This window comes from Ranitomeya variabilis, chromosome 1, assembly GCF_051348905.1.
Source record: "Ranitomeya variabilis isolate aRanVar5 chromosome 1, aRanVar5.hap1, whole genome shotgun sequence".
Lineage (NCBI taxonomy): Eukaryota > Metazoa > Chordata > Amphibia > Anura > Dendrobatidae > Ranitomeya > Ranitomeya variabilis.
In genome coordinates, this window is record NC_135232.1 from 95,991,064 (window position 1) to 96,016,746 (window position 25,683).

At 41.8% G+C, this 25,683-nt stretch overlaps 1 protein-coding gene across 9 annotated transcripts in view; it reads left to right on the forward strand.

Moving 5' to 3' along the window:
* The window catches only part of ERBIN (erbb2 interacting protein), a 222,141-nt gene that overhangs the window by 159,211 nt on the left and 37,247 nt on the right, over positions 1-25,683 (forward strand). For all 9 annotated transcript variants that reach the window (XM_077286396.1, XM_077286353.1, XM_077286379.1 and 6 more), the window contains 10 exons: positions 252-341; positions 8,151-8,207; positions 13,679-13,742; positions 14,968-15,042; positions 15,993-16,137; positions 18,295-18,367; positions 19,641-19,770; positions 20,462-20,577; positions 23,514-23,583; positions 25,341-25,440. In XM_077286396.1, the coding sequence (XP_077142511.1) occupies positions 252-341; positions 8,151-8,207; positions 13,679-13,742; positions 14,968-15,042; positions 15,993-16,137; positions 18,295-18,367; positions 19,641-19,770; positions 20,462-20,577; positions 23,514-23,583; positions 25,341-25,440 (920 nt within the window). The remainder of the gene's footprint in view (positions 1-251; positions 342-8,150; positions 8,208-13,678; positions 13,743-14,967; positions 15,043-15,992; positions 16,138-18,294; positions 18,368-19,640; positions 19,771-20,461; positions 20,578-23,513; positions 23,584-25,340; positions 25,441-25,683) is intronic.

Below are 25,683 nucleotides of genomic sequence, written 5' to 3' on the forward strand. Positions count from 1 at the left end.
GTATAAGGCACATTGAATAAATTGCTCTTGATGGTCTCAGAAGTAATTTACTGTGTTAATTATCCCGAGCTGCCTGATGTGACAGTTTTACGTCCCCTATCAATAATTTTGTCCTGATCGTTCGAGGTCTGTTCCTTATTACGACAGACCGCCACATTATATGAGCACCAAACTATTTCCTGTTTACCGATGTTTTTGTTGACATTTTATTTCCTTCTAATTTTTGTTAATATTTTCTCCCCTCTCCGTAGGCTCCCAGATGGGTTTTCACAGCTGTTAAACTTGACTCAGTTATACCTAAATGATGCTTTTCTTGATTTCTTGCCAGCTAATTTTGGCAGGTGAGTTCAGAATATCATATACTTTATTTGCAGCTGTCTTGATTTATAGGATGCAATTTGTTATTTAGATTTTTTAGTGGTCAAATTGGGCAGTCGCATAGCACAGATGTCTCTGGAATGACATTGCCATTAAGCCTGTATCGGAGGGAGGATAATAACTATAATTGTGCTGTAACCGCTGTACATGTATATCTGAACTGTGATGACCTTGGCACTTAAAGAAAATGTGTAAAGGTTACAGCCGTAATAGCCACATTTTTGTAGTTTTTTTTGCAAATGGGTGTTATCAAATAAATGCATAATATGCTCCTTCAAATGCAAGACTTTGGGTCCTTGAGAGAAAATTAGCAGCATCTACCGCATGCTATCAGTTTTTCATGGACTGATAGATAGGAGAAGGTAGAGAAACTTTTTTTTTTTGTGTAGTGTAGCCTAAAGGCTCATGCACATGACCATAATAAGCTGGAGAGTGCTATCCCTCGTTTTGGCAGATGTCACTCGTCCCTATATTATTGTATGGGGCCATGCATATGGGGTTGACTCGGTCAAAGGAAAAATTTGCAGTATGCACGAAATGCCTTTGATAATCATATGGCTCTCATTCATTCATGTCTGTGGGTCCATGGATAACTCTTGACCGCACTCACATGACATCCCGGTGCGGTCCGATTTTCACAGATACACTGAATGGAGAAATTTTCTTTTTATCATTATTTTTTTTTTTTTTTATTCTCCACATCTGAGAAAATCGGATCAGACTCTAATCAGTGTGATTATCATAATGGCTTGACCCTAGCCTATTTCTCCGACTTGTCTGAGAATGTGCCAAACTTATCACAGTGTCTAATAAGTGTTGGCACATACAGTGCTTTGCGAAAGTATTCGTGTCCTGGAACTTTTCAACCGTTTCCCACATATCATGCTTCAAACATAAAGATACCAAATGTAAATGTTTGGCGAAGAATCAATAACAAGTGGAACACAATTGTGAAGTTGAATGATATTTATTGGTTATTTAAAATTGTTTTTAAAACTCAAAAACTGAAAAGTGGGGCGTGCAATATTATTTGGCTCCTTTACTTTCAGTGCAGCAAACTCGCTCCAGAAGTTCATTGTGGATCTCTGAATGATCCAATGTTGTCCTAAATGCCTAATGATCATAAATATAATCCACCCGTGTGCAATCAAGTCTCCGTATAAATGCACCTGCTCTGTGATAGTCTCTGGGTTCTGTTTGTAGCACAGAGAGCATCATGAAGACCAGGGAACACAACAGGCAGGTCCGTGATACTGTTGTGGAGAAGTTTAAAGCCGGATTTGGATACAAAATGATTTCCAAAACTTTAAACATCCCAAGGACCACTGTGCAAGCGATCATATTGAAATGGAAGGAGTATCATACCACTGCAAATCTACCAAGACCTGGCCGTCCCTCTAAACTTTCATCTCAAACAAGGAGAAGACTGATCAGAGATGCAGCCAAGAGGCCCATAATCACTCTGGATGAACTGCAGAGATCTACAGCTGAGGTGGGACAGTCTGTCCATAGGACAACAATCAGTCGCACACTGCACAAATCTGGCCTTTAAGGAAGAGTGGCAAGAAGAAAGCCATTTCTCAAAGATATCCATAAAAAGTGTCGTTTAAAGTCTGCAACAAGCCACCTGGGACACACCAAACATGTGGAAGAAGGTGCTCTGGTCAGATGAAACCAAAATCAAACTTTTTGGCAACAATGCCAAACGATATGTTTGGCATAAAGGCAACACAGCTCATCACCCTGAACACACCATCCCCACTGTCAAACATGGTGGTGGCAGCATCATGGTTTGGGCCTGCTTTTCTTCAGCAGGGACAGGGAAGATGGTTAAAATTGATGGGAAGATGGATGCAGCCAAATACAGGACCATTTTTGAAGAGAACCTGTTGGAGTCTGCAAAAGACCTGAGACTGGGACAGAGATTTGTCTTCCAACAAGACAATGATCCCAAACATAAAGCAAAATCTACAATGGAATGGTTCACAAATAAACGTATCCAGGTGTTAGAATGGCCAAGTCAAAGTCCAGACCTCAATCCAATCGAGAATCTGTGGAAAGAGCTGAAAACTGCTGTTCACAAACGATCTCCATCAAACCTCACTGAGCTCGAGCTGTTTGCCAAGGAAGAATGGGCAAGAATTTCAGTCTCTCGATGTACAAAACTGATAGAGACATACCCCAAGCGACTTGCAGCTGTAATTGCAGCAAAAGGTGGCGCAACAAAGTATTAAGTTAAAGGGGACGAATAATATTGCACGCCCCACTTTTCAGTTTTTGAATTTCCACAAAAATGTAAAATAACAAATAAATTTCATTCAACTTCACAATTGTGTTCCAGTTGTTGTTGATTCTTCACCAAAAATTTACATGTGGTATCTTTGTTTGAAGCATGATATGTGGGAAAAGGTTGAAAAGTTCCAGGGGGCCGAATACTTTGGCAAGGCGCTGTATTTAGATATGTCCATCTAATTTTAACCACCAACTGGATGGTTTTATTTGCGTCAGTAATTTGGGGCAAAAATGTATCTCCTTTTGGAGCAAGATGACACCACATAACCACAATCTACTTGAGGAAGCCATGATCCTTGTCGATAAGAGACCCTAAAAGTGTCTAAAGCACATAATAAATGTGGTTCAAGGCAGTTTTTGGCAGTAATTGGGCCTGAATTCTGGAGCATTTAGCTTCATAAATCTCCCCTATGTTTTGAAATCCACAAGAACAGCAGGATGTACAATAATTGCTGTGGAACTAATAGGTTGGGACACATTGGTGCAAAAAATAGAAGTGTGTCCAAAAAGGCTGGAGTAAGGCTGAGTTCAGTCACAACTGCAACTCCTTGTGCTCGTCCGCATCCAGGACAAGTCTAGGACCTGCCTGTTAGTACATTACATGCACTGAAGGTTCGGCGATCTGATTGAAGCCTTACAATTATCTATGGAAAACCCATATCGGATATTATTCTTCTCGCAATAGTGCGATCTGTAAGTCAGACATGTTTGGTAACATTACTCAGGGTCCATGGACTCTAATTGCTAGAAGGAAGGAGCTCCGGTCCTAAACTCTACTGATCTTAGCTTGGAGGTTTCAAGATCTGTCTCCAGTTCTTGAGGTGTAATCCATATTCATATCTATATTCCTTTATTCTGGGCTGGATAAGGGCTTAGCCCTACTTAATTTATGATTGTATAAAGGTTCCTTCAGAGAGAAAAAGAGCAGATTGTTGGCAGACACTTTTTAAAGGGTTATTCCCATCTCTTATATTGATGGCATGATCCATCAAGGTCCATACTGACATGGTTGGAGGGAATTTGGTGTAGAAGAACATGACCCATCACACAGTGCCCTGATCTTATCTTCATCCAGCACCTTTAGGATGGACTAGAATGGAGATTGTGAGCCCGGCCGTCTCCTCCAACATCAGGGTCTCACCTCACACCTTCTGCATGAACAAGTGAAAATTCCCATAGACATCCTCCAAAATCTTGTAGAAACCTTCTCAGAAGAATGGAAGCTGTTATAGCTGCATAGGGACCTGCTCCATATTAATGTCTGTGGATTTCACAAAAGCTACTGATAATGTCCCGATACCTTTATCCGTTTGCCGTAGTTTATCTGAATAGTCACTTTTAAAAAGTCTATTGTAAGGACTGTATGACAGCATGATCTATATTACCCCCAACATCCCCAGTCCTCAGTTTACGAGCATTGTTCATCCATAAACCCAAACTCTAAAGTCAAATTTAAAAATATTAAAATCCCCTAAAATAAAGAATCTTTTTACAATATCTGTTTGTAAAAGGAATGGTTCTTCAGTCTGTTGTTACAAGAAGTTACGTCGTTTGTGCAGTTCACATTGTAAGGCTCTTATGGCGTTTCCAGTGAAATGTTCCAGTTTTCTGTTTCGTGATGGGAGCAGAGAAATGAAAATCGGCAAATTCCTCGATCCTCATTGCAACAGGCACTAACTGCACCAGGAGGATCTTGTTGACTGTAATGGTGTCTTTCATTTTGACAGCAGGAATAATGCATCATGCTGAGCTGTTCTAGTCAAATATGACCAAGACAGCATCAGAGTCTTCTTCAAGGGGTTTAAAAAAAAACCTCTGTTCCCAGCTGCTGTTAGTTAAAAAAAAAAAAAAAAAAAATAGTGCGCTTAATTCACCCTCCTCAGGTCCAGATGTGAGTCTCCATCTCACAGAGCTCAGCTGCTCTGTCCAGGATTACAGCACTTACTTGGCAGAGCCGCTGAGTTCAGTTTTAGGCTGCAGCGCTGTCAACACTGGAGACATTAGCAGTAGCGGAGACTCAGAACTGGACCAGGGGAGAATGAGTCTAGCACAATTTTAATTTTGTTTTTATAAAGAAACTGCAGACAGGGATGTGGGGACTCTGAAATCAGAAAATCCCTTTTAATAGAAGTGTGAACAGATCTTAAATCCTTAGGGCTTGTATATATTTTTGGCAAGGGTTCATACACTGCTCAAAAAAATATAGGGAACACTTAAATAGCAGAATATAACTCCAAGTAAATCAAACTTCTGTGAAATCAAACTGTCTACTTAGGAAGCAACACTGTTTGACAATCAATTTCATATGCTGTTGTGCAAATGGAATAGACAACAGATGGAAATTATTGGCAATTGTCAAGCCACACTAAATAAAGGAGTGGTTCTGCAGGTGGGGACCACAGACCACATCTCAGTACCAATGCTTTCTGGCTGATGTTTTGGTCACTTTTGAATGTTGGTTGTGCTTTCACACTTGTGGTAGCATGAGATGGACTCTACAACCCACACAAGTGGCTCAGGTAGTGCAGCTCATCCAGGATGACACATCAATGCGAGCTGTAGCAAGAAGGTTTGCTGTGTCAGCGTAGTGTCCAGAGGCTGGAGGCGCTACCAGGAGACAGGCCAGTACACTAGGAGACCTGGAGGGGGCCGTAGGAGGGCAACAACCCAGCAGCAGGACCGCTACTTCAGCCTTTGTGCAAGGAGGAACAGGAGGAGCACTGCCAGAGCCCTGCAAAATGACCTCCAGCAGGCCACAAATGTGCATGTGTTGGCACAAACTGTTCGAAATCGACTCCATGAGGATGGTCTGAGTGCCCGACGTTCACCGATTGCGGTTGTTCTCACAGCCCAACACCGTGCTGGATGCTTGGTATTTGCCACAGAACACCAGGATTGGCAAATTCGCCACTGGTGACCTGTGCTCTTCACAGATGAAAGCAGGTTCACACTGAGCACATGTGACAGATGTGACAGAGTCTGGAGACACCGTGGAGAGCGATCTGTTGCCTGCAACATCCTTCAGCATGACCAGTTTGGCTGTGGGTCAGTAATGATGTGGGGTGGCATTTCTTTGGAGGGCCGCACAGCCCTCCATGTGCTCGCCAGAGGTAGCCTGACTGCCATTAGGTACCGAGATGAGATCCTGAGACCCCTTGTGAGACCATATGCTGGTGCGGTTGGCCCTGGGTTCCTCCTAATGCAGGACCATGCCAGACCTCATGTGGCTGGAGTGTGTCAGCAGCTCCTGCAAGATGAATGCATTGAAGCCATGGACTGGCCCGCCCGTTCCCCAGACCTGAATCCGATTGAATACATCTGGGACATCATGTCTTGCACCATCCACCAACGTCACGTTGCACCACAGACTGTTCAGGAGATGCTTTCGTCCAGGTCTGGGAGGAGATCCCTCAGGAGACCATCCACCGCCTCATCAGGACCAGGCGTTGTAGGGAGGTCATACAGGCACGTGGAGGCCACAGACACTACTGAGCATCATTTCCTTGTCTTGAGGCATTTCCACTGAAGTTGGATCAGCCTGTAATTTGATTTTACACTTTGTTTTTGAGTATCATTTCAAACCCAGACCTCCATGGGATATTTATTTTGGTTTACATTGATCATTTTTATGTTTTATTGTTCTCAACGCATTCCACTATGGAATGAATAAAGATTTGAAACTGGAATATTTTATTCAGTGATATCTAGGATGTGTTATTTGAGTGTTCCCTTTATTTTTTTTGAGCAGTGTACTATGAGTGGTTGTATTTCTGCAGTAAATATTACTTGCCTCTCTCCTTCTGCTAGTTCTGTGCTTTCTGTCTTGAGCTTCTGATGACTGCTCACCCTTCTCCCACTCATTATTTTTAATGTCTTCAATACAGGAGCCGGCATTTCTGCTGCTTGCCCTTTGTAGTTTGCGCCCAGCATTCGCTGAGGTCTCCAGCCAAGTTCACACTAACAATACCATGCCTTTACACTGCTGAACTCCTCAGTCAGCAAATAAACTCAGCGCCGGGTTTTTTTTCTCCTCACTAACCCACTTGGGAAATCTCCTCAGAAGTTGCTCGGGCTTTATATTTTAAAGGGTGATATTTGTGGGCTCGGAATTTTATTTTCTTGGCCTCGCATTGATTTTAGATGCTTTTAAAGATTTCCATTTGACTGACTTTGGCATTATGTGATTCTTGTGGGGTTTGTAGAATAGTTGCTGCATAAGTCGAAATCAATGACCTAAAACCTATTGTTCTTGTTCAGCGCAGCGGATGGGGAGGGGATCGGGCGTCTGTTAGACCTACATGCTTGTTGTTGGCCGTGTTTTTATTGAATAATGATGTAATGCAATGAGGACAGAGCTGCTCCCATGCCGGGCCATGAACAGCCACACTAGGACACAGCGTTTATTAACGAAGTCTATATAGTATAATATTATCCTATCAGCAGATTGTGAAGATCTGGAACAGAAATGGTTTCTAAGGCTGGTTTCACGCGGCTGACTTTCACAGTTCAAGAATGGACCACGATGTCTTGAGAAGCCACCGGTCTCCTGACCAGAATTCAACAGTCTGTTATATGCCGGTGTCATGGGGGGCCCAATGGGTAAGGGGGCCCATTTCCAGCTTCAAAGCAGATGTAATTGTCCATTATGATGAGCTATTGGAAGGCAAACAGACCATTATTCTTGCACAGGGTCCCTCTTCTGTCTATGTTGAGTTTGGGTCAAGAGACCCTCGTTCAGTCTGGAAATCATGGTTCATACTTGGGTTGTGTTTCACAGATGCCTAACCACCTCCTAATTCAGTGTGTGTTAAGGATTTTTATACTGGTGGTCAAAGTTTTTTCCCCTAATTTGTATAAGAAATAATAGTAGTACAGATTTAAAGAGGTTGTGTAATAATAATGTAGCCGTTACTCGCCTACTTAAACCCCTTTCCATCATTCCACTGCAGCCAGTGACCGGTCAGCCATGCTTGGATGCTTGGCATCTCACCGCTAAGATTGGAGTGGGGAATAATATTATTGTTTCAACACATTTCCCGCTTGTTCCCAGCTTTTTAACATTTCAGACAACACTTTAAAAATGAATTTCCTGTTCTGAATAGTGAAGCGTCTGAAATAAATAATGGGCATGACGTGTACTCCAGCCATTCTCTATACCAGTTGAAGGGCCAAGCAAGCCTGCCCACCTCCTAAAGGGGTTGTCCACTACTGGACAGTACCTTTTAATGAGCCCAGGGAGGTAAACAATGCTCCTTTTCGATCTTCTGGAGCTCCTTTGGATTCAGCACTGCTTCCTCCACCAGTTCCCTTACACTAACATCTGGCGAGGGTCATCTGCAGCCATTCATCGGCTGCTGATCGGCTGCAGTGTTCTTATTTCGTCTGTTTGGAGGAAGCACAGCACATTACTGTGTGTTGATTTTGTGTCATTCTTTTTGAGCTGCTCCTGATTTCATTATCTAAATACATTGTTTCCACAGGCTAACGAAACTGCAAATTTTGGAACTTCGGGAGAACCAGTTGAAAATGTTACCAAAGTAAGTGTTTCTACTCCATTTTTCATTTAAGTGGTTGTGTTATGCTGTTTCTTCAGGCGCGCGACAGTCCCGTGTCTCCTGGCTTCCTGTTTGCGAGGGGTGATGTACTCCTGAATATTGACAATTTGGAACAGCGGCATGATTGCGCCTCTGGCTCGAGCTATGTACTATTCCATTCTCCATGATGTCCTTTGCAGCATCGGAAGGCTGCAGGGGGTCTGAGACTGCCTGTATTGTGCGCTCCTGTCATCCGGCGAACTTTTGGTCAAGCTTGAGCTTGTAGATACTCCACATGCCACAATGGCTTGTAGGCCTGAACCTGCAGCAGTGGCCGGTAACCTGGACAACGAACATTAAACAATAGAATTCAAACTCCTCCTTTCTTGAGAATGGAGAGAATGTCTTGTAGTTTTATTTTTACAATCACGTTGTAATTATAATTCTTACTGATGTTGTGAATAATCTTTTAACACGTGTAAAATTAAATGCACCAATTTTTTTTTTTTTTATTTTAGAATAGGCAGTGCATATGTTGTTTTTTTTTGTGATCTATGTCTGTTTGGTTACTAACACTTCTTTCAGATCTAGATCTCCGATTCCCATGTCTCTTTTCTCCAAGTCATAGAAATAAATGCTAAAATCCTGGCAGCTGTCTCACTCCTAGGGGGAGCTCACTGCTGTCAGGTTTATTATTAAAGGGAATCTGTCAGCAGGATCACCCCTCCTAAGCTGTCTATATGGGCATGCAGGTCAAAAAAAGTTAAATAAAATGATACCGTGATATCTGGTATCTGATGTCTTATTCCAGAGAAATCCACATTTTTCTTAATATGTAAATGATCTTTGGGCTGGACATAGATCTGTCTGAGAATTTGCCTCCAGGGCTTATTATAGAGTACAATGGACATTACCCGTGTGAGACATGTAGCTCAGGAGATTAAACTGTCAATCACTACACTGGTAATGTCTCCTTTCATTTAGAATAATCTCTGGAGGCAGATTCCCATGAAGATCTATGTCCGGCCCATAGATCTTAACAGCTCATTTACATATTAAAAAAAACATGGATTTCTCTGGAACAAGACATCTGATCACAGATATCAAGGTATCATTTTATTCAACTTTCTATCACCTGCATGCCCATATAGATGGCTTAGGAGGGTTCATTTTACTGACAGAAGGTTCAGTGGGTGAAATTTCCCAAGGGTTGTTTTTTTTTTTTATTCATGGGGAATAGCTTCACAAATTTTGACCCTGTGCCTATACACACACACACACACATTTTTTTTTTCTTATTTATTGAAGAATTTGTTTTACAAAACATGCCTGAAAAAAAAAGAAAAAAAAAAGCAATTCTCACAAAATGGGTGGCAAATTAAAATCAACTTTAGTCTAGGGCTACATGCCAGTGTTTGGTAGATGTATCCATGGAGACAGAGCTGTTTTTCCCATGCCCATATCTTTTTTAGCTGTGTCACCATAATACAATGGGTTACCTGGTAGCAAAGTTTGGCTTTTGCATGAAGCAATAATAGGTAACAACATATATCAGACTGATACAGACACATAGGATACAGAATCCACATTCTCTGCCGACATGCCATTCAGTGGAGTATTATACAGTGCCTTGGTGTGTATGTATAAATACACACACATATATATATATATATATATATATATATATATATATATATATATATATATATATATATATATATATATATATATACTAGTGTTAGAGCGTCTTGCAGTGGCAGGTCGCAGCAGCATGTCTCCTTGGCCGCACTAGTCGCGGCTCATTAGGGCACACCCTTGATTATATTGCCAGCGCTGGGACAAGGATGTTTGTTGAACTTGCATTCCACAAAATCACGCACTTGGATCTTTGCATGTTTTCCTGTTCTGTTCTTTCTGCGCTCGTCAGTGCTTATTATTGGAGGCGCAGCCGGACAACAATCCTGCGTCTGTTCATGATGATTTACAGAAGAAAAGATTCAGCTGCTGATCAGAAAGAAAAGCATACAAAGAGCTGAGGACTCGTCAGCAGTAATTCCTGCTGCGGTAAATCTGATCTGTAGTTTGTGGGCCATGTCCTGTCTTCTAGGTCATGGTCAGGATTTACAAGCTGAGTATTTATATATTTATGTGTATACCTGAAAAAAAATAAAACTGAATGCTTTTTTTGGAAGTAGGAGGACAATGAGAAAACCATATTCCTCTGTGCCACAAGCGCAGCTTCAAAAGAGAGAAGGATCTAGATAGATGCTCGATGTATTCGGGAACTGATGATGCTAATGGGCTACTGGGCAGCAAGGTGGCTCAGTGGTTAGCACTACAGCCTTACAGTGCTGGGGTGCTTGGATCAAATCCCACCAAGGACAACATCTGCAAGGAGTTTGTGTGTTCTCCCCGTGTTTGTGTGGGTTTCCTTCGGGTTCTCCGGTTTCCTCCCACATTACAAAAACTTACTGATAGGGAATGTAGATTGTGAGCCCCAATGGGGACAGTTATGATGTCTGTAAAGTGTTGTGGAATTAATGGCGCTATATAAGTGAGTAAAATAAATAAATACGTTTTATACAGGTTGATTCACTCACTACCGGAAAAATGACAGATCATCACTTTTAGAAGTTACAATCATACTGAAATGTGGCCTGTACATACCTTGGTTTGTGAGAAATTGATGTTTTAATGCAGGTGATGAAAATGTTCACCGTCCTCATCCTCATTCAAGGACGCCTACACGCGCCGCTCCATATTGTTGAATTTTTTCTTCGGGACCTCTGTGGTCATAGCCTGAATTTCTCGCTGTATGTTCTCTCGGGGCACCTGTAATGTTTGTGGCTTATTACTTTACACCCGACCTTTCAAATGGCCTAAAAAGGGGAAAAATTTGGTGCTGTTAAATCGGGCGATCTTCGTGGCCACGCTCCCCTGGAGATTACTCATGAAAAAATCCAGCGGTGTTAAATCGGGCGATCTTTGCAGTTACTCTGCCATCAAAAGTGGCTTCAGTACACGGTTTGGATGGAGGTTTCCGACCTCCAAACTTCTTTGGAAACTCACTTTGGCACTTCTTTAAAGGATTCAGTTTTCCAATAAGTTTTCACAATGACAGCCGCTCCTCCAAATTGTATCTGTACAGTGTTACCAAATGAAGAAGGAATTCAGCAGGAGTGAAATGCAAGCACCACACATAAACCACCGACGTACAGAAAGTCCATCTCTTAGTGGAGACGACCGGCGGGGCGACAAGTCGGCGAGACCACTTGGTTCGAGGATATTTCTTGTCGTTGAGCTTCATTGCACTGCCACTTCTCATGAACCAAAGCTTGTCCAGTCCAAATATCAGTACGGTCGACCGTCTTTTAAAATTTACATCAATTTTCTGGGTAAAGTAGTGAAAGAATCACTCTGTAGGAGTCTGGTTTATAGAAAAAAAAAAAAAGTATGTGGAATGACAGGGACAAGGGGGCATCCTCTACGTCTGGAGGAAAAAAGGTTTAAGCATAATAACAGACGTGGATTCTTTACTGTAAGAGCAGTGAGACTATGGAACTCTCTGCCGTATGATGTTGTAATGAGTGACTCATTGCTTCAATTTAAGAGGGGACTGGATACCTTTCTGGAAAAGTATAATATTACAGGGTATATATATTAGATTCCTTGATAAGGCGTTGATCCAGGGAACTAGTCTGATTGCCGTATGTGGGGTCGGGAAGGAATTTTTTTCCCCATGATGGAGCTTACTCTTACCACATGGGGTTTTTTTGCCTTCCCCTGGATCAACATGTTAGGGCATGCTAGGCTATGGGTTGAACTAGATGGACTTAAAGTCTTCCTTCAACCTTAATAACTATGTAACTATGTAACTATGAATAATTCTGAGTTGTTAGAGGTGGTCTTTCATTACGGATCATCATCTATTAGGGCTCATGTAGACGAGCATCGGATGTGTGCTCACCGAGTTCTAGTCTGATAGCGCACGGACAACTCACTGGCAAAGTCATGTTTTAAAAGAATCCCTGCTTTGATTCTTTTCTTTTTCTCTACTTACCGGTCCTGTGTTGAAACGCAGAAGATGCAGCTCAGCCAATCACTGGCTGAGGAGGGTCATCGTTGCAGCCAGTGATTGGCTGAGCGAGCATTTCCTATAATTTCCGGTGTGTCAAGTTTGGGCCAGATGTAGAGACTAGGGATGGGCGGACCGGTGGAAGTTTGGGTCTGATACCACACCCATACTGTTTAGAAAGTTTGGTTCGGGTACCAGAACACTGCCTGAACGTTCACCTGAACCCGAACCCCTAACAAATCCAGTATGTTCCCCTTCACTGACAGCAAAAAGATAAATTCAAAGTGGTGAGAAAACAAATCACAAAGTATTTTTGAGCGTTACACAACTTTCCGTCATACAAGAAATGAGCTTTATTTACATAATAATGCAAATCTTTGCAAGCTTAAAAAAGAACAGGGAATTCCACCCTAGTCCCCTAGTAATTTCCCTTTTCAAGTTTCCCTTCTAATGTTATGATTAGTCCTAATTTCTAGGAAGCGCTGCATAAGGTCTCCTAACCGAGGCACCCACCTGCCTGTTCTACACAGCAGTCGTCGACCGCTCCTGCCGGCGATTCAACTGCTTCACGTCAGCAGAGCAGCTCTTCTTCTTCCGGGCTGCTCTGTCGATGGGGCATGACTGCTGATGTCATGCTGATTGACAGCCAGCTTTCCTGTAGGTAGGCAACTGTTAATCAGTATGTCGTCGGCAGTGATCCCCCACCAACAGAACAGAGCAGAAGAGGGAGGGCTGCTCTGTCGACGTGACATCAGCGGAAACCGCAGAATCGCCGGCAGAGATGGTCCATGACTGTTCTGAGCTGGCAAAGATATACACTGGGAAGAACAGCAACTACCTGCCTGTTAGTTCTTAGCCCCATAGTAAAAAAAATAATAATTTTTACACTTTTTTTTACATGGTTTAGCAACAATTTGCAATGTAATGGCCAACTTATTTTATTTCTATTTTATGGCCAAGTCCATAAAATATACTCCAGAACCCTATCACAAGTTCTTGTGGCTCTTAGACTAAGCAGTTGTTCATCTTTTGAAGAAATGTTTTTTTTTTTACTGGGTTTCATTAAAACTTTTGCACCATTTATATTCTATAGCCTCTGACGTGCACTGTCTATTGCTGGCTGAAGAATGAGTTTAGCTCATAGTTTTTCAGCCAGCTCATTCAAAGAGAATGAGTTTGTAACTCTCTTATCTTTCTTTTTCTGAGCTCCTCTCTTGATTTCTGACCACATGTAATTTGAATGTGTAAAGCAAACGGTCCATCATTTTTAATTAAACCAATTGCAAAAAACAATATTTAGCCCCAAGTACATGCATTTAAGTAAAAAAAAAAAAGGTCAACCCCTTATGTGTACTATTTTACCTACAAGTATATAATTTCTGACGCCTTCCTCTTTCAGAACTATGAATAGACTTACACAGCTTGAGAGACTGGATCTCGGAAGTAATGAATTCACAGAAGTGGTAAGTGTTGTAGAAACTCCCTGCGTCTTCTGACATTATTTAGTAAATGGCTCCTAATACAGTCATCATCTGACCGGACTAGGACAGACACTGGACGTGCATCTCTTTCTGGTTTGTCTCCCAGTACCGTTCCATAATTCAGTGCATATAAATTAAAGGTGACCTTGGTTTATGTCTCAAGTGGCAGATGACGCCATCTTATCCCTTTTTAGTTAATGGTTTGTGTTACCGAACAGATACTGTAGATCCATGATGTACTGAGGTCCGCCTGTTATTGGTCAGAATTTTAAAAAGGCAAACTTTTTTTTCTGCAGTTCTGCTGAAAGCTTTTTAATAGTTTTTCTTTTTTTTACTTTATTTAGTTTTTTTCTAGTTAGTTTATGATCTCTGTTTTAAATTAAATTTTCCATTAAAATTAATGTTCTGTTCGAGTCCTCTTAAGATGATCGCTTCATTGGATCTGGATTTTTTCCTTAAAGGGATAGTAAACTACTGAACAAACAGTTGTTAAAGGGGTTGTCCAACCATAGAGTACAAGTCCGCAGTCACTCTATGTGCCAGGATTCTTCTGTGTCGGATGCGGGCAGTGATGTGACCATAAGTATGTGATTTGCACGCTTACGGCCACATTCCGACTAGACTTGTCCTGCTTCACTCGATACTCTTGCATTGGCCTAGGCTGCGCACGTCTAGTCGGCACGTGACTGCATGTATACAAATCGCATTCTTGCGGTCACAAGCCCACCGTTCCCGGCACCGGAGAATCCTGACACTATGTGCGTCACATGAAGTGACTGCAGACTTGTATACTAAAGCCAAACAACCCCTTTAATGGCCCAGTATTGCTGCATAAAAGAAAAGCTGCTCTCTGATTGTGAAATAAAATCCAAACACATCACAAAAAGACAGTGTCCTAACATCCTGACATGCGGAAAGTATCTGTCCCCCGCAGTCTTTGTCATTACTTTTACATTGATATTATGACTTTACGTCAGTTTTATGTGTATGGATCTGGGAGTTAGTTGGTAAGGCTTAGTACTTTGCTCTAGTATCTTGTTTCTAGGAGCAGAAGTTGACTAACAGATCCCATAGACTATAATGAAGTTCGTTGGGTTCCATTTTTTTTTATAATGTTATGCAGATATGAACCTACTCCAACTGGGGGAAGTACACAATGTATATTTAACTCGTATTTCATAATTTTTGTATTTTGCTTTTCTTTTAGCCTGAAGTACTTGAACAATTAAGTGGGCTGAAGGAATTCTGGATGGATGGCAATAGACTCACCTATATTCCAGGGGTAAGGTTATGTTAACATGTTTAGTATTTGCTGCAGATTTTTCTTATTGGCTTTGCTGGGACTGTAAAACACTACATTTTTTTCAAGGTTGAAAACTCGTGGAAAAATGTGTGAACAAGTCCTAATATAGCAGACCAAAATCCTGATGTATACACTTATAGGGAGAGATTTTCAGTCTGTTTGCACCAGTCTTGTGTTGCTTAATTTTTTGTGCATATTCAGTCTTCTACATAATTTGTGACTTTTTGTGATTGGTTTCACCTCTCACCACTTTTGAAAAGTCCAAGAAAAATGGTTTTATAAGGCAATCTGTTGGCGTATTTTTATTAATCTGAGAGCTGCATGATGTAGAGGCAGAGATCCCGATTCCAGCGATATGTCACTTACTGGGCTCCTTGCTGCTGTTTTTATAAAATCACTGTTTTATCAGCAGAAGATTATCAGTACAGGACTACTTGGTAGTCCAACCACACCCCCACCACTGATTGGCAGCGTTCTGCCTATGTACACTGAAAGCAGCCAATCAGTGGTGTGGGCGGGGTTATACAGAGCTCAGCATTCAGAGAACTGCTACAACTACAGCAGATAAAACAGCCCAAGACGAGTCACATTTAATAAGAGGCATGCACTTTATTTAGCTCCTTGTATTCCCATGCAGATCAGTCTGGTGTATAAAACGCCGATTGTGGTAAATCTCCCTCGAAGTTTCTGTTTTTAGAGTAAACAATCGGGATATTGTCCTCGGCATTCCTCCCAACTAACATGCAGGAGGCGAGCATTTCAGAAATGTAGAACCTCTTGAAGATCCTCTTTTGTTTCCACGTACACTGAACAGCATTTTTTTTCTTAAGAACGTGGAGCTTCTTCCATGAGAATAAACATGCATGTGATCCATTAATGAATACTGGTCATACGCCGTCTCACATAGACTTTCCTTTCTCTTGCTACAGTTTCTCGGAAGCCTGAAGCAACTAACGTACTTAGATCTGTCAAAAAACAACATAGAAATGGTGGAAGATGGAATTTCTGGGTGTGAATCTTTACAAGACCTGCTGCTGTCCAGCAATGCCATACAACAGTTACCAGAGTCCATTGGTTGGTATCTCGGAAGGAGATGTAACATGACTGTTCAGCAGCAATACTGCTTGGAAAGTAAAGAATCCCGCAGGTCGGAGGGTGCTATTAGGGTATGTGCACACGTTGCGGATTTGGCCCAGTTTTCCATGCGTTGTACAGTACCATGTAAACCTATGGAAAACCAAAACCAAATCCTCTGTGCACATGCTGCGGACAATTCCATGCAGAAACGCTGCGGTTTATTTTCCACAGCATGTCAATTCTTTGTGCGGATTCCGCAGCGTTTTACACCTATTCCTTTATAGGAATCCGCAGGTCTAAAAATGCAGGTAGGCGAAATCCACAGTAAACCCTGCAGGGAATCCGCAGGTATAACGCAGAATCCACGCGGAAAAATCTGCAATGGAATCCGCAACGTGTGCACATACCCTTAGTGATCAGGCACCTATCAGTGGCAAACGTGCTCGCTTGTTTGTGTTTTTTGGGGTTGACCAGTGCTAAAGCCAACATGCAGAAGGATATTGGGAACATCCATAAATGTAACTCTATAGCTAACAGCGGGGATCATGGAGATGGGAAGAACAAGATCTATTAGTGCTTCATGGGTAGATTTCGCGCTCATTGCAGTCCATGGCCCCAATTCATCATTGAATTTGTGGCAGTTAGTTTTATGTGTTTTGCACCTTTTTTTTTTTTTTTTTACACCGAATTCATTCTATTTTCACCTTTATGTTACTTGTGCTCACCTGTTTTGTTTTGTTTTTCCACGTTGTGGATGGAGTCTGGCAATATCAGATATTTTCCTTTTGCTTCATCAATAGGCGACTTATTAAAAAGTTGCAGAATTTCTCATAGATCCACTCCAGTCCCATCTAGTGTATTTTTGAGTACGAAAATGTTGTGAGTTTTGGCACTATCGTGTGATTTTTTTAAACTTTTTTTTTAATGCTAAAAGTCACAAAAAAAGCCAGGGAGAAAGCCCATTTTTAACGTTGCGCCAAATTTATGAATCACGTACACCGTTTTGATGAATATGGTGCCAAAAGACAGCAACTAGTAAAACAATACGAAAAAGGACTGCTAATTACCCAAAAAAAGCAAAAAGCGAATCAGGATCCATATTCAGTGTATTTGAGTGTTTTGCACCAAAACATGAAGACCTGTCTGATGTTGGAGTCGAGGATCATACTCTCCAATGGGTCTATGAATTAATTGGACAGCATTTGGATCTCATCCGATTTTTGAGCATTTTTTTTTTTATCAGAAGCTTGATAAATTGTTTGATGAAACTCTGATAGTAAAATCTGCCACACTGGCCAAACACTTGACTTTTTTTTCCCTACCGTCAACCATTTTTGAGCAAAAATAGTTTAGTTTTTTTTTTTGTTCTTGACGTATATAAAATCACACCAGAAAATATCTTAAGTGGAGGGGGGGTTAATGGAATGAAGTTGCGTCAAAGTTTCCGCACCTTAAGAATCAACCAAAAACATCTAGAATTACTAAACTCCGGCCATAAAGCAGAAAAAAAAAATTACAAGCACATATAAATTAGATTTCAGAAAAAGGTGCAAATTACTTAAAACTAAACAAAAAAAAAAAACAGGGTCAAAGGCAATAATGAACTGGGGCTAGAGTCCGGTCCAGAATTTTTTTTTTTTTTATTTAATCTAATTTTTTAAATTGACTGAAACAGATAAAAAATGTGTAGCTGCCTCAATCCTTGTGTAATTGATCCCCCCCCCAAAAAAAAAATAAAAAAAAAGCACAATATATTGCCTGACTTGTTTTTCAGACCTCGGTACATACGCCTCTTGTTATTTTTGTGTGCTGCAGAGTGCTGTATCATTAATGTCATCTGAGTGCAGACCGGTGATTTGCATGGATTCATTGACTTGCATGTCCAAGTGCGATTTGATAATCGGATCAAATTTGGGCAATGAAGCGATTCGGTCCGGAGAAAAAAATCGGACTGCCCCATAGAATAACATTGGTTCGAGACCTTATAAAGAGCTCAAAATCCATTGCGTCATTTCAAGCAATGCTGATCGAAATTAGACTTAGTTTATTTAAAAAAAAAAAAATGTACAAAATTTATACAATTTAAAACCCACAAAAATGACCCAATTCCGAGGAGTTTGGTTTACAGGGATCTGTCGGCCTTTTTCATTCCAGGTGCGCTGAAGAAAACGACAACTCTGAAGATAGATGAGAACCAGCTGATGTACTTACCAGACACCATTGGGGGGTACGTTTCGCCTCGACGTCTTGTGTAATGCCCGATTTTAAGACGAGATCGCCGCTTACTTGACCAATTCTGCAGTTCATTAATTTATCTCTGGAGCTCGCAGATTGGTCGGGTCGGTTTCTCCCTCTTTATTTCTGCGCGGGATCATTTCTGTCTATAAACCAGCATTGATCCCCTGTATACAGCCGGTTGGTGCTCGTTCATACAGACCAATACAAACTGTATGGGAACAGGCCAAATTGTTCTGTCCCCATACAATATGTAGATTTTTTATTGTTTACACCGGGTATATGAGCTGCCGATAATGGCGAGTTTTCTGCCGGCATAAATGATCCAATCAGCTGAAGAATGGGTGGTTTGTTCATTGATTGGCTGATCGTTGGCATGTTTACACCAGCTAATAACCAGCCAATGAAAATGGATCTTAAAGGGATTGTCTACTAATGGATAACACCCTATCAATAGCCCCAATCAATACTTACCTTCTGTACCAGCGCCCATGCTCCACTTCCATTGCTGTACCCCCTGCTGGCCTTGTGACATAAATAATGATAGGTGACCGCTGCAGCCGCTCAATGACTACAGAGTGCACAGTTTTATGAGAAAGAAAAGTGTAGCAAAAATGTGAATACAACTGATTGGCAGCAGCGGTCACATGCCATTGTTTATGTCACAAGACTGGATAAACAGCAATGAGAGCGGAATAGGTGCTCTGTTCCAAAAGCTTTGGTAAAAAAAAAATATACCTCTTAAAGGAAATCTGGTGGCAGGTTTTGGCTCATGTAGGGACAGAGACCCTGATTCCAGCAATGTATCACTTACATTATCGGGTGCAACAGTTATGATAGAATCACTGTTGTCCTGTAGTCATCTCCTGCTGATAAATCACTGACTTTTTTTTTTAAATCTGGAAAACACAGCCTAGTAAGTGACACATCGCTGTAATTAGGGTCTCTGCCCCTACATTATGTTGCTTTCATATTACATAGCAAAAACCTGCTGATAGTTTCCCTTTAAGCCTCCTGGGGCCATTGATGGGGACTGTTCAGAGTTTCTGTAATTCTAATAAATAATATTCTATTACAAAAAAACAAACAAACCCATAATCATAATGATTCTATGGTGCCCAGATGATTCTCCTGATTTTTATCAGTGGGCGTCTGGTCTTCTAACACTGCAAAATATCTAATTGTACAGTTCTGTAAAGTCTGGATTTAAGCTTTTTAAAACTTGTGTGCTTCATTACATAAATGGTGACATCTTCTCCCTCCAGGCTGGTTTCCCTTGAAGAGCTGGATTGCAGTTTCAATGAGATTGAAGCTTTACCTTCCTCTATCGGGCAATTTTCTCAGATCCGGACGTTTGCCGCTGATCATAACTTCTTAACGCAGCTTCCCCCAGAGGTGCAATGACTGTTTTATTCATCATGCCATGTGTGAATTGCTTTAGAATCCTTTTCGCTAGGACTGTAAGCGAGTAAACAGCCGCTTTCTGAGGGTTTTCAGCTCGCAGAACCTTCCACTTTCACAGATTAATCAAGTTTTGTGTAGTGGGATTCCCAGTCCTACCGCAAGAGCGTCTGTATATTATTAATGATTGCTAATTGATTTACAGACTAAACCAGTAAGTTGAAAAAATATTGAAAAAAAATGTCTGGGAGGAAGAAGGTTCAGGCATGTTGGGTTTCAATATGCCTGATCCTATTATTTCAAGGATAATATCCCTTTTAAACTTGAGTACGGATCATCTGCAATAAAGGACATTACCCATGCCCCGCTAGCAATAGGATGTGAGGGAACTTCAGAGATTAAAAACTAATTGTAAAACTGTGGTAGGTATCAGTACAATATGACTGTTCAAACCAAGCACATGCTCTATGTGCGCCCTACATCTATCTTGGCCCTCCTCTTCCTGGTTTGATAGTTCTGGAACCAGCTAGGAAACCATTAGATGGGAAGATGAACTGTTTGGCGATGCCAAGGATGCACCGAGCGCCTGTGCTTGGTTTGAACAGTCGTTTTGTGCTGAGAGTCCCTTTAACACTTACATTTGAGGTGCTCGCACTTAATATGCATTTTTTTGATAATTTATTAGATTGGAAATTGGAGGAGCGCCACTGTGTTATTCCTACATTCTAATAAATTGGAGTCTCTCCCAGAGGAAATGGGAGACATGCAGAAGCTGAAGGTCATTAACCTGAGTGACAACAAGTGAGTAAGGCCTGTGAGTGACTTGTGGGTTTAGAAACCCTTTGTGCACGCGTGGAGTGGAGCTTACATAGCCCCTCGACTCCTCTGTGGACTTTACATGATGATAACTCTACATGATGATAACTCTGCCTACAACCAAGGCCAAAATCCACATGCACACATAAAGTTCAGATGTGGAACCAAAGTACAGAAAAAGGTTCAGTGCAATAGTTAATAGTACTCCAACTAAAAGAACGCACCAAGAAGAACCAAGAATAAGAAAATACAGAATTTATTACAAAAAATCACATAAAAGTTACAGGGAATGTGACAGGGGAATAGCCAGAACGTGGGATGACACAGGGAAACCAGGCACTAGCAGGTATACATAGTACAAATACAGTAAAGTTACTCCATAGTGTGTAAGGTGATAATACAAGTAAACAGACCCAGGAAATAGGCACACACCTTGGAACAAACACACGACCAACAGAGGGGCTGTAAACCACCTCTGAGCCCACACCACGAGGGTGTCAGAGTTTAGAGTAAATCATTAATAATATTCACCTGTACGTGCCTGGAGCCCTGTGAAGCCCACCGTCCCCTACGCGCGTTTCGGCGCTCAAGCCTTCTTCCGGGGGAAATGGGAGACATGGAGAAGCTGAAGGTCATTAACCTGAGTGACAACAAGTGAGTAAGGCCTGTGAGTGACTTGTGGGTTTAGAAACCCTTTGTGCACGCGTGGAGTGAAGCCTGTGTAGCCCCTCGACTCCTCTGTGGACTTTACATGATGATAACTCTACCCAATCTGTGACATCGGCGTGTGCTTTCCATATTACAGGACTGCAGATAGGTACCTTACACATTTATTATACCACAGTCTGTTCCCGTCTTTCTTTTAAGGAAATCTGTTAGCCGGTTTTAGCAATGTAATAATGGAGCATCATGATGTGAGTGATTCCTGCGATGTATCCCTTAGTTTGCTGGGTGCAGCAGTTATGTTAGATCACAGATTTCTGTAACAGAGCTCAGTGTATAAACCCGTCCACAACACAGCTTCCAGCATACATTGACTAGTGAGAGGACTAGGAGGCATGAGTCCAGTTGTCCTATAGTGATAATCTCCTGCTGATAAAATACTGTATTGAAACAGCAAAACACAGCCCAGTAAGTGACACATCCCTGGAATCAGAGTCTCTTTCCCTACATCAAGCTGCTCTCGGTTTACATAGCAAGAACCTGCTGACAGATTCCCTTTAACTAGGAGTTCTTCTCCATCCTCATTCCTGTTTCACATGATGCACCATGTACTGGATGAAAACCAAAGCATGTGTGTTGCCGTTTATTCCCTGTCCATGGGATAGAGGGTAATTGGCTGATTGCTGGTGGTCTGATTGTTGGGACCCCCTCTGACCACGAATCTAAGATCAGTGCCCGGATATGTTGAGCATTGGGCTCGGCAGAGTCCCATCTTGTATGGACTGGTGGTGCGCATGCTCGGCCTCTGCTCCATGTATTGATTTTGAGGCCTCTGGATGTCCGAGTACAGCATGCCGCTGTATTGACAATGAGCGTAGCCGAGGCTGAGCATGCGCACCTCATCTGCATACACCATGAGATTCAGCAGAGCCCCTTTCTCGGGCATGCAGAGGGTCCCAGCAGTCGGGCTTCCAGCGACCAGCAATTTTTCTCCTATTCAGTGGACGGGGGTTAATTGCAATTTTTCGAAAATGCCATTTAAATCACCCTTTTATGATTTTTATCCTGTACATAGTGCAGCATGTGAGAAAAGAGTGAAGATTAGAATACATAGGGGATCACTTACAATTTTGGAAAAACCCTTTAAGACAACCCGTCTGTATGCCTTCTGGACATCATAGATGAGCCTTTATGAGCTGGGGGTAAGAGTTATCATCTTTTGTGGAGCCTGGAGCCAGTCATACTACGCTTTCCATAAATCGGCTGGATCAATATGGTCATTAGGAGTTCAGGGAAATGAATTTATAAAAATGTATCAAAATATAATACAATAAATGCTCTAAAATAAGAAAAACATATCTAACAAGTGTATGTACCCTCAGTAAACTAAAGGAATTACCAAATACTTAGTGGCTCCAAGTCCCTTGATGTAGTCACCATACTATAACATATGGTCCTAGACTGCATGACCTGAATGTTAATATGACAATATTGGCTATGGCGCCAACACATTTATGTATTAAGTCTCAGTCGTCTCTCCAAGTTCAGGCCAAATTAGATCTCATCTCATACTTTGCACTGGTGAGGGGAAATATCCTGAAACACTGTGTCTACAGATTGAGGTTCTGATTTGGCTTGTATACGAAGTCATATTTCAAGGCTCGTTAAAGGGTCGATATTGACTTGTAGGATCGCTACTTCCAATAGGTGGCACTAGAGTTTTAGTCCTCTTCCTCTTTGAAGAGACAATTTGCATATGTAATTTCCCACATGAACATGCAAGGCGTTTAAGGCTCCTTATACTGGTGTGCCAGACCTGGCATGTCACTCTTCACAAGGAGAAAACTTACCCCTTAGACCCCAGTCTTAGCCTTCCACCTAGGCAAATCAGATCTCATACATTGCACTGACGAGGGGCAGTACCCCGAAACACAGTGTCTGCAAATTGAGATTCTGGTTTGGCTTTTATCCTAAGTCATATTGCAAGGCTCGATAAAGGGTCGATATTGACTTGTAGGATTGCTATGTAGCACTAGAATTCCTTTACTGAGGAGACAATTTCCATATCCAAGTTCAGGGTAAGACTAATTATTTGATACAGTCGTGTTTTGTCTAACATCATAACATCCACGTCCCAGAAGTGCAGTAATCACTAGGGTGCTTTACTTGAACCCTAATCTGCTCACCACAAAGCACAATTATTATAAGTTCTCACCACAATAATGAATCTCTTTTGATAACTTTTTTTTTATCCACAGATTGAAGAATTTGCCCTTTAGCTTCACCAGACTGCAGCAGCTCACCGCAATGTGGCTGTCAGATAATCAGGTGGGGGTTTCACGTTCCCTAGAAATGACCTTTTCCCGTTCTGCTTTCTCTGTGTCCCCGATGTCTAATGAAATCTAGAGCGTCGCATGTAAATGACAGCGCTCTCGGAGAGCAGGAGAGCTGTGTACGTGTGGAAGTAATGATGTGGAGAGCATTGTGTGCAGTGACAGTAGGAGGATATGCTCCTGTGCACACCACAGCACAATTACGGGTTTGTTCCCGATACATTCTGTTCTGTCATCTGCTGTAACCTAAGTGCATTAATGTGAAAGTATCGGTATCGCTTCACCACGACAATGAGGGATTTATTCAGCTACACACCCTCCGAATAATGACCTAATGCAGACAGCAGCGGGTGTGTTGTTAACAGGAGCTGGGCTGCCGGTGCTCATGGCATTAATTGTTATTTAGTATTTAATTAATTTGTAAGTAGGATAGAAATACTCAGGGAGGGGCACTGCAGACCTACCCATTTAGGGCCTGTTTACAGGGATAGGCCGTGGTCACACTTGCGAGTTCAATGCGAGATACTCGCATCAATTCCCGGCACGAACCGGAGCATGCGGCTGCATAAAAATACATGCAGCCGCAAACTCCGGTACCGAGTGCCGGCGGCAGTGCCAGAAATTGATGCTAGAGACTCGCACAAGTTTCCTGCATTGAACTCGCAAGTGTGACCCTGGCCTTAGGCCCCCATGCACATTAGATGACTTGTGGTCCAGCGACGCTTTGGCCAATTGTTCTGCTATCCTCCATCTCAGCTGACTCCCACATACACAGGAGCGCTCGTTCGGCCTGACACTACTGAGTCCCCTAAGAGTAAGCCACTGGCTGACCACTTATTTCAGGGAGAACAATGCAGTACGAAATTGGATTTGTCCGATTGCCAACTCTCAAGCATCTGTCGCTGGCGCCACCATACACATTAGGCTGTCAGCCAAACCCATCGATATCGGCGTCTTGAGCCGACTTTACCCTGTTTATGTGGCTTTAGACTTGGATATAGAGATATGTGAAACCAGCGTGATGGGTCTGCCAGATCATGATGTATAGACATAATTACTGCAAGATTGTTTGGCCCTTTCTTTACCAACTTTATACATCTAGAGGCTTACATTTGTGCCCATTCTTCTTTGCAAACTGCTTTTAGCTCATTGAGACTGGATGGAGACATCTGTGAACAGCAATTTATAAGTCTTGCCACATATTCTCAATGGGATTTCAGTCTGGACTGTGACTTGGCCGTTCACACACATGAATATGCTTTGATCTAAACCATCCATTGTAGCTCTGGCAGTATGTTTAGGGTCATTGTCCTGCTGGAAGGTGAACCTATGCCCTTGTCTCAAGTCTTTTGCAGCCTTTAAAACATTTTCCTTCCGGGATTGCCCAGTGTTTAGTTCCATCCATCTTCCCATCAAATCTGACCAACTTCCCTGCCCCTGCTGAAGAAAAGCATCCCCAAAGCATCCACCATCCCAAAGCACTTACCAAAGTAATTGCAGGGAAAGGTGGTCCTACAAAGTATTGAGAAAGTGGCTGAATACACGTCACAATTTCAGTTATGAGCAGGAACCCTATAAGAAAAATCATCTACATCTCCAAAATATTTTACTGAATATTCTAAAGTCAGATGTGGGTGATTTTCACATTCATGATTTAATTAATTTAATAAATCGACGGCTGCCACAGTTACTACTGTAGTGATTGCACATTATTATGAGGGAAAGTATTGACAAAGGTTGGTTGTTTTTCAGTCCAAGCCCCTCATCCCACTTCAGAAAGAGACGGACCCGGAAACCCAGAAAACGGTCTTAACTAACTATATGTTCCCGCAACAACCAAGGACTGATGACAGTAAGGACTATTTGGTTTCTGCTTCCATAATCTCGTGATCACAATTGCTCCATTTACGGATATGAACATTTCTAAATTCATTCCTTAAGGTTTTTTTTTTTTTTTTAAATAATGTAAAAAACGGATATTTACAGAATTTATATAATTTCATGTCCATTTCAAAAAGTCTCTTTTATATACATTTTTCTGATGGAGAACATATGAGAGTACCCAATGCAGAGACATTCCGCTCGCAGCTGGAAT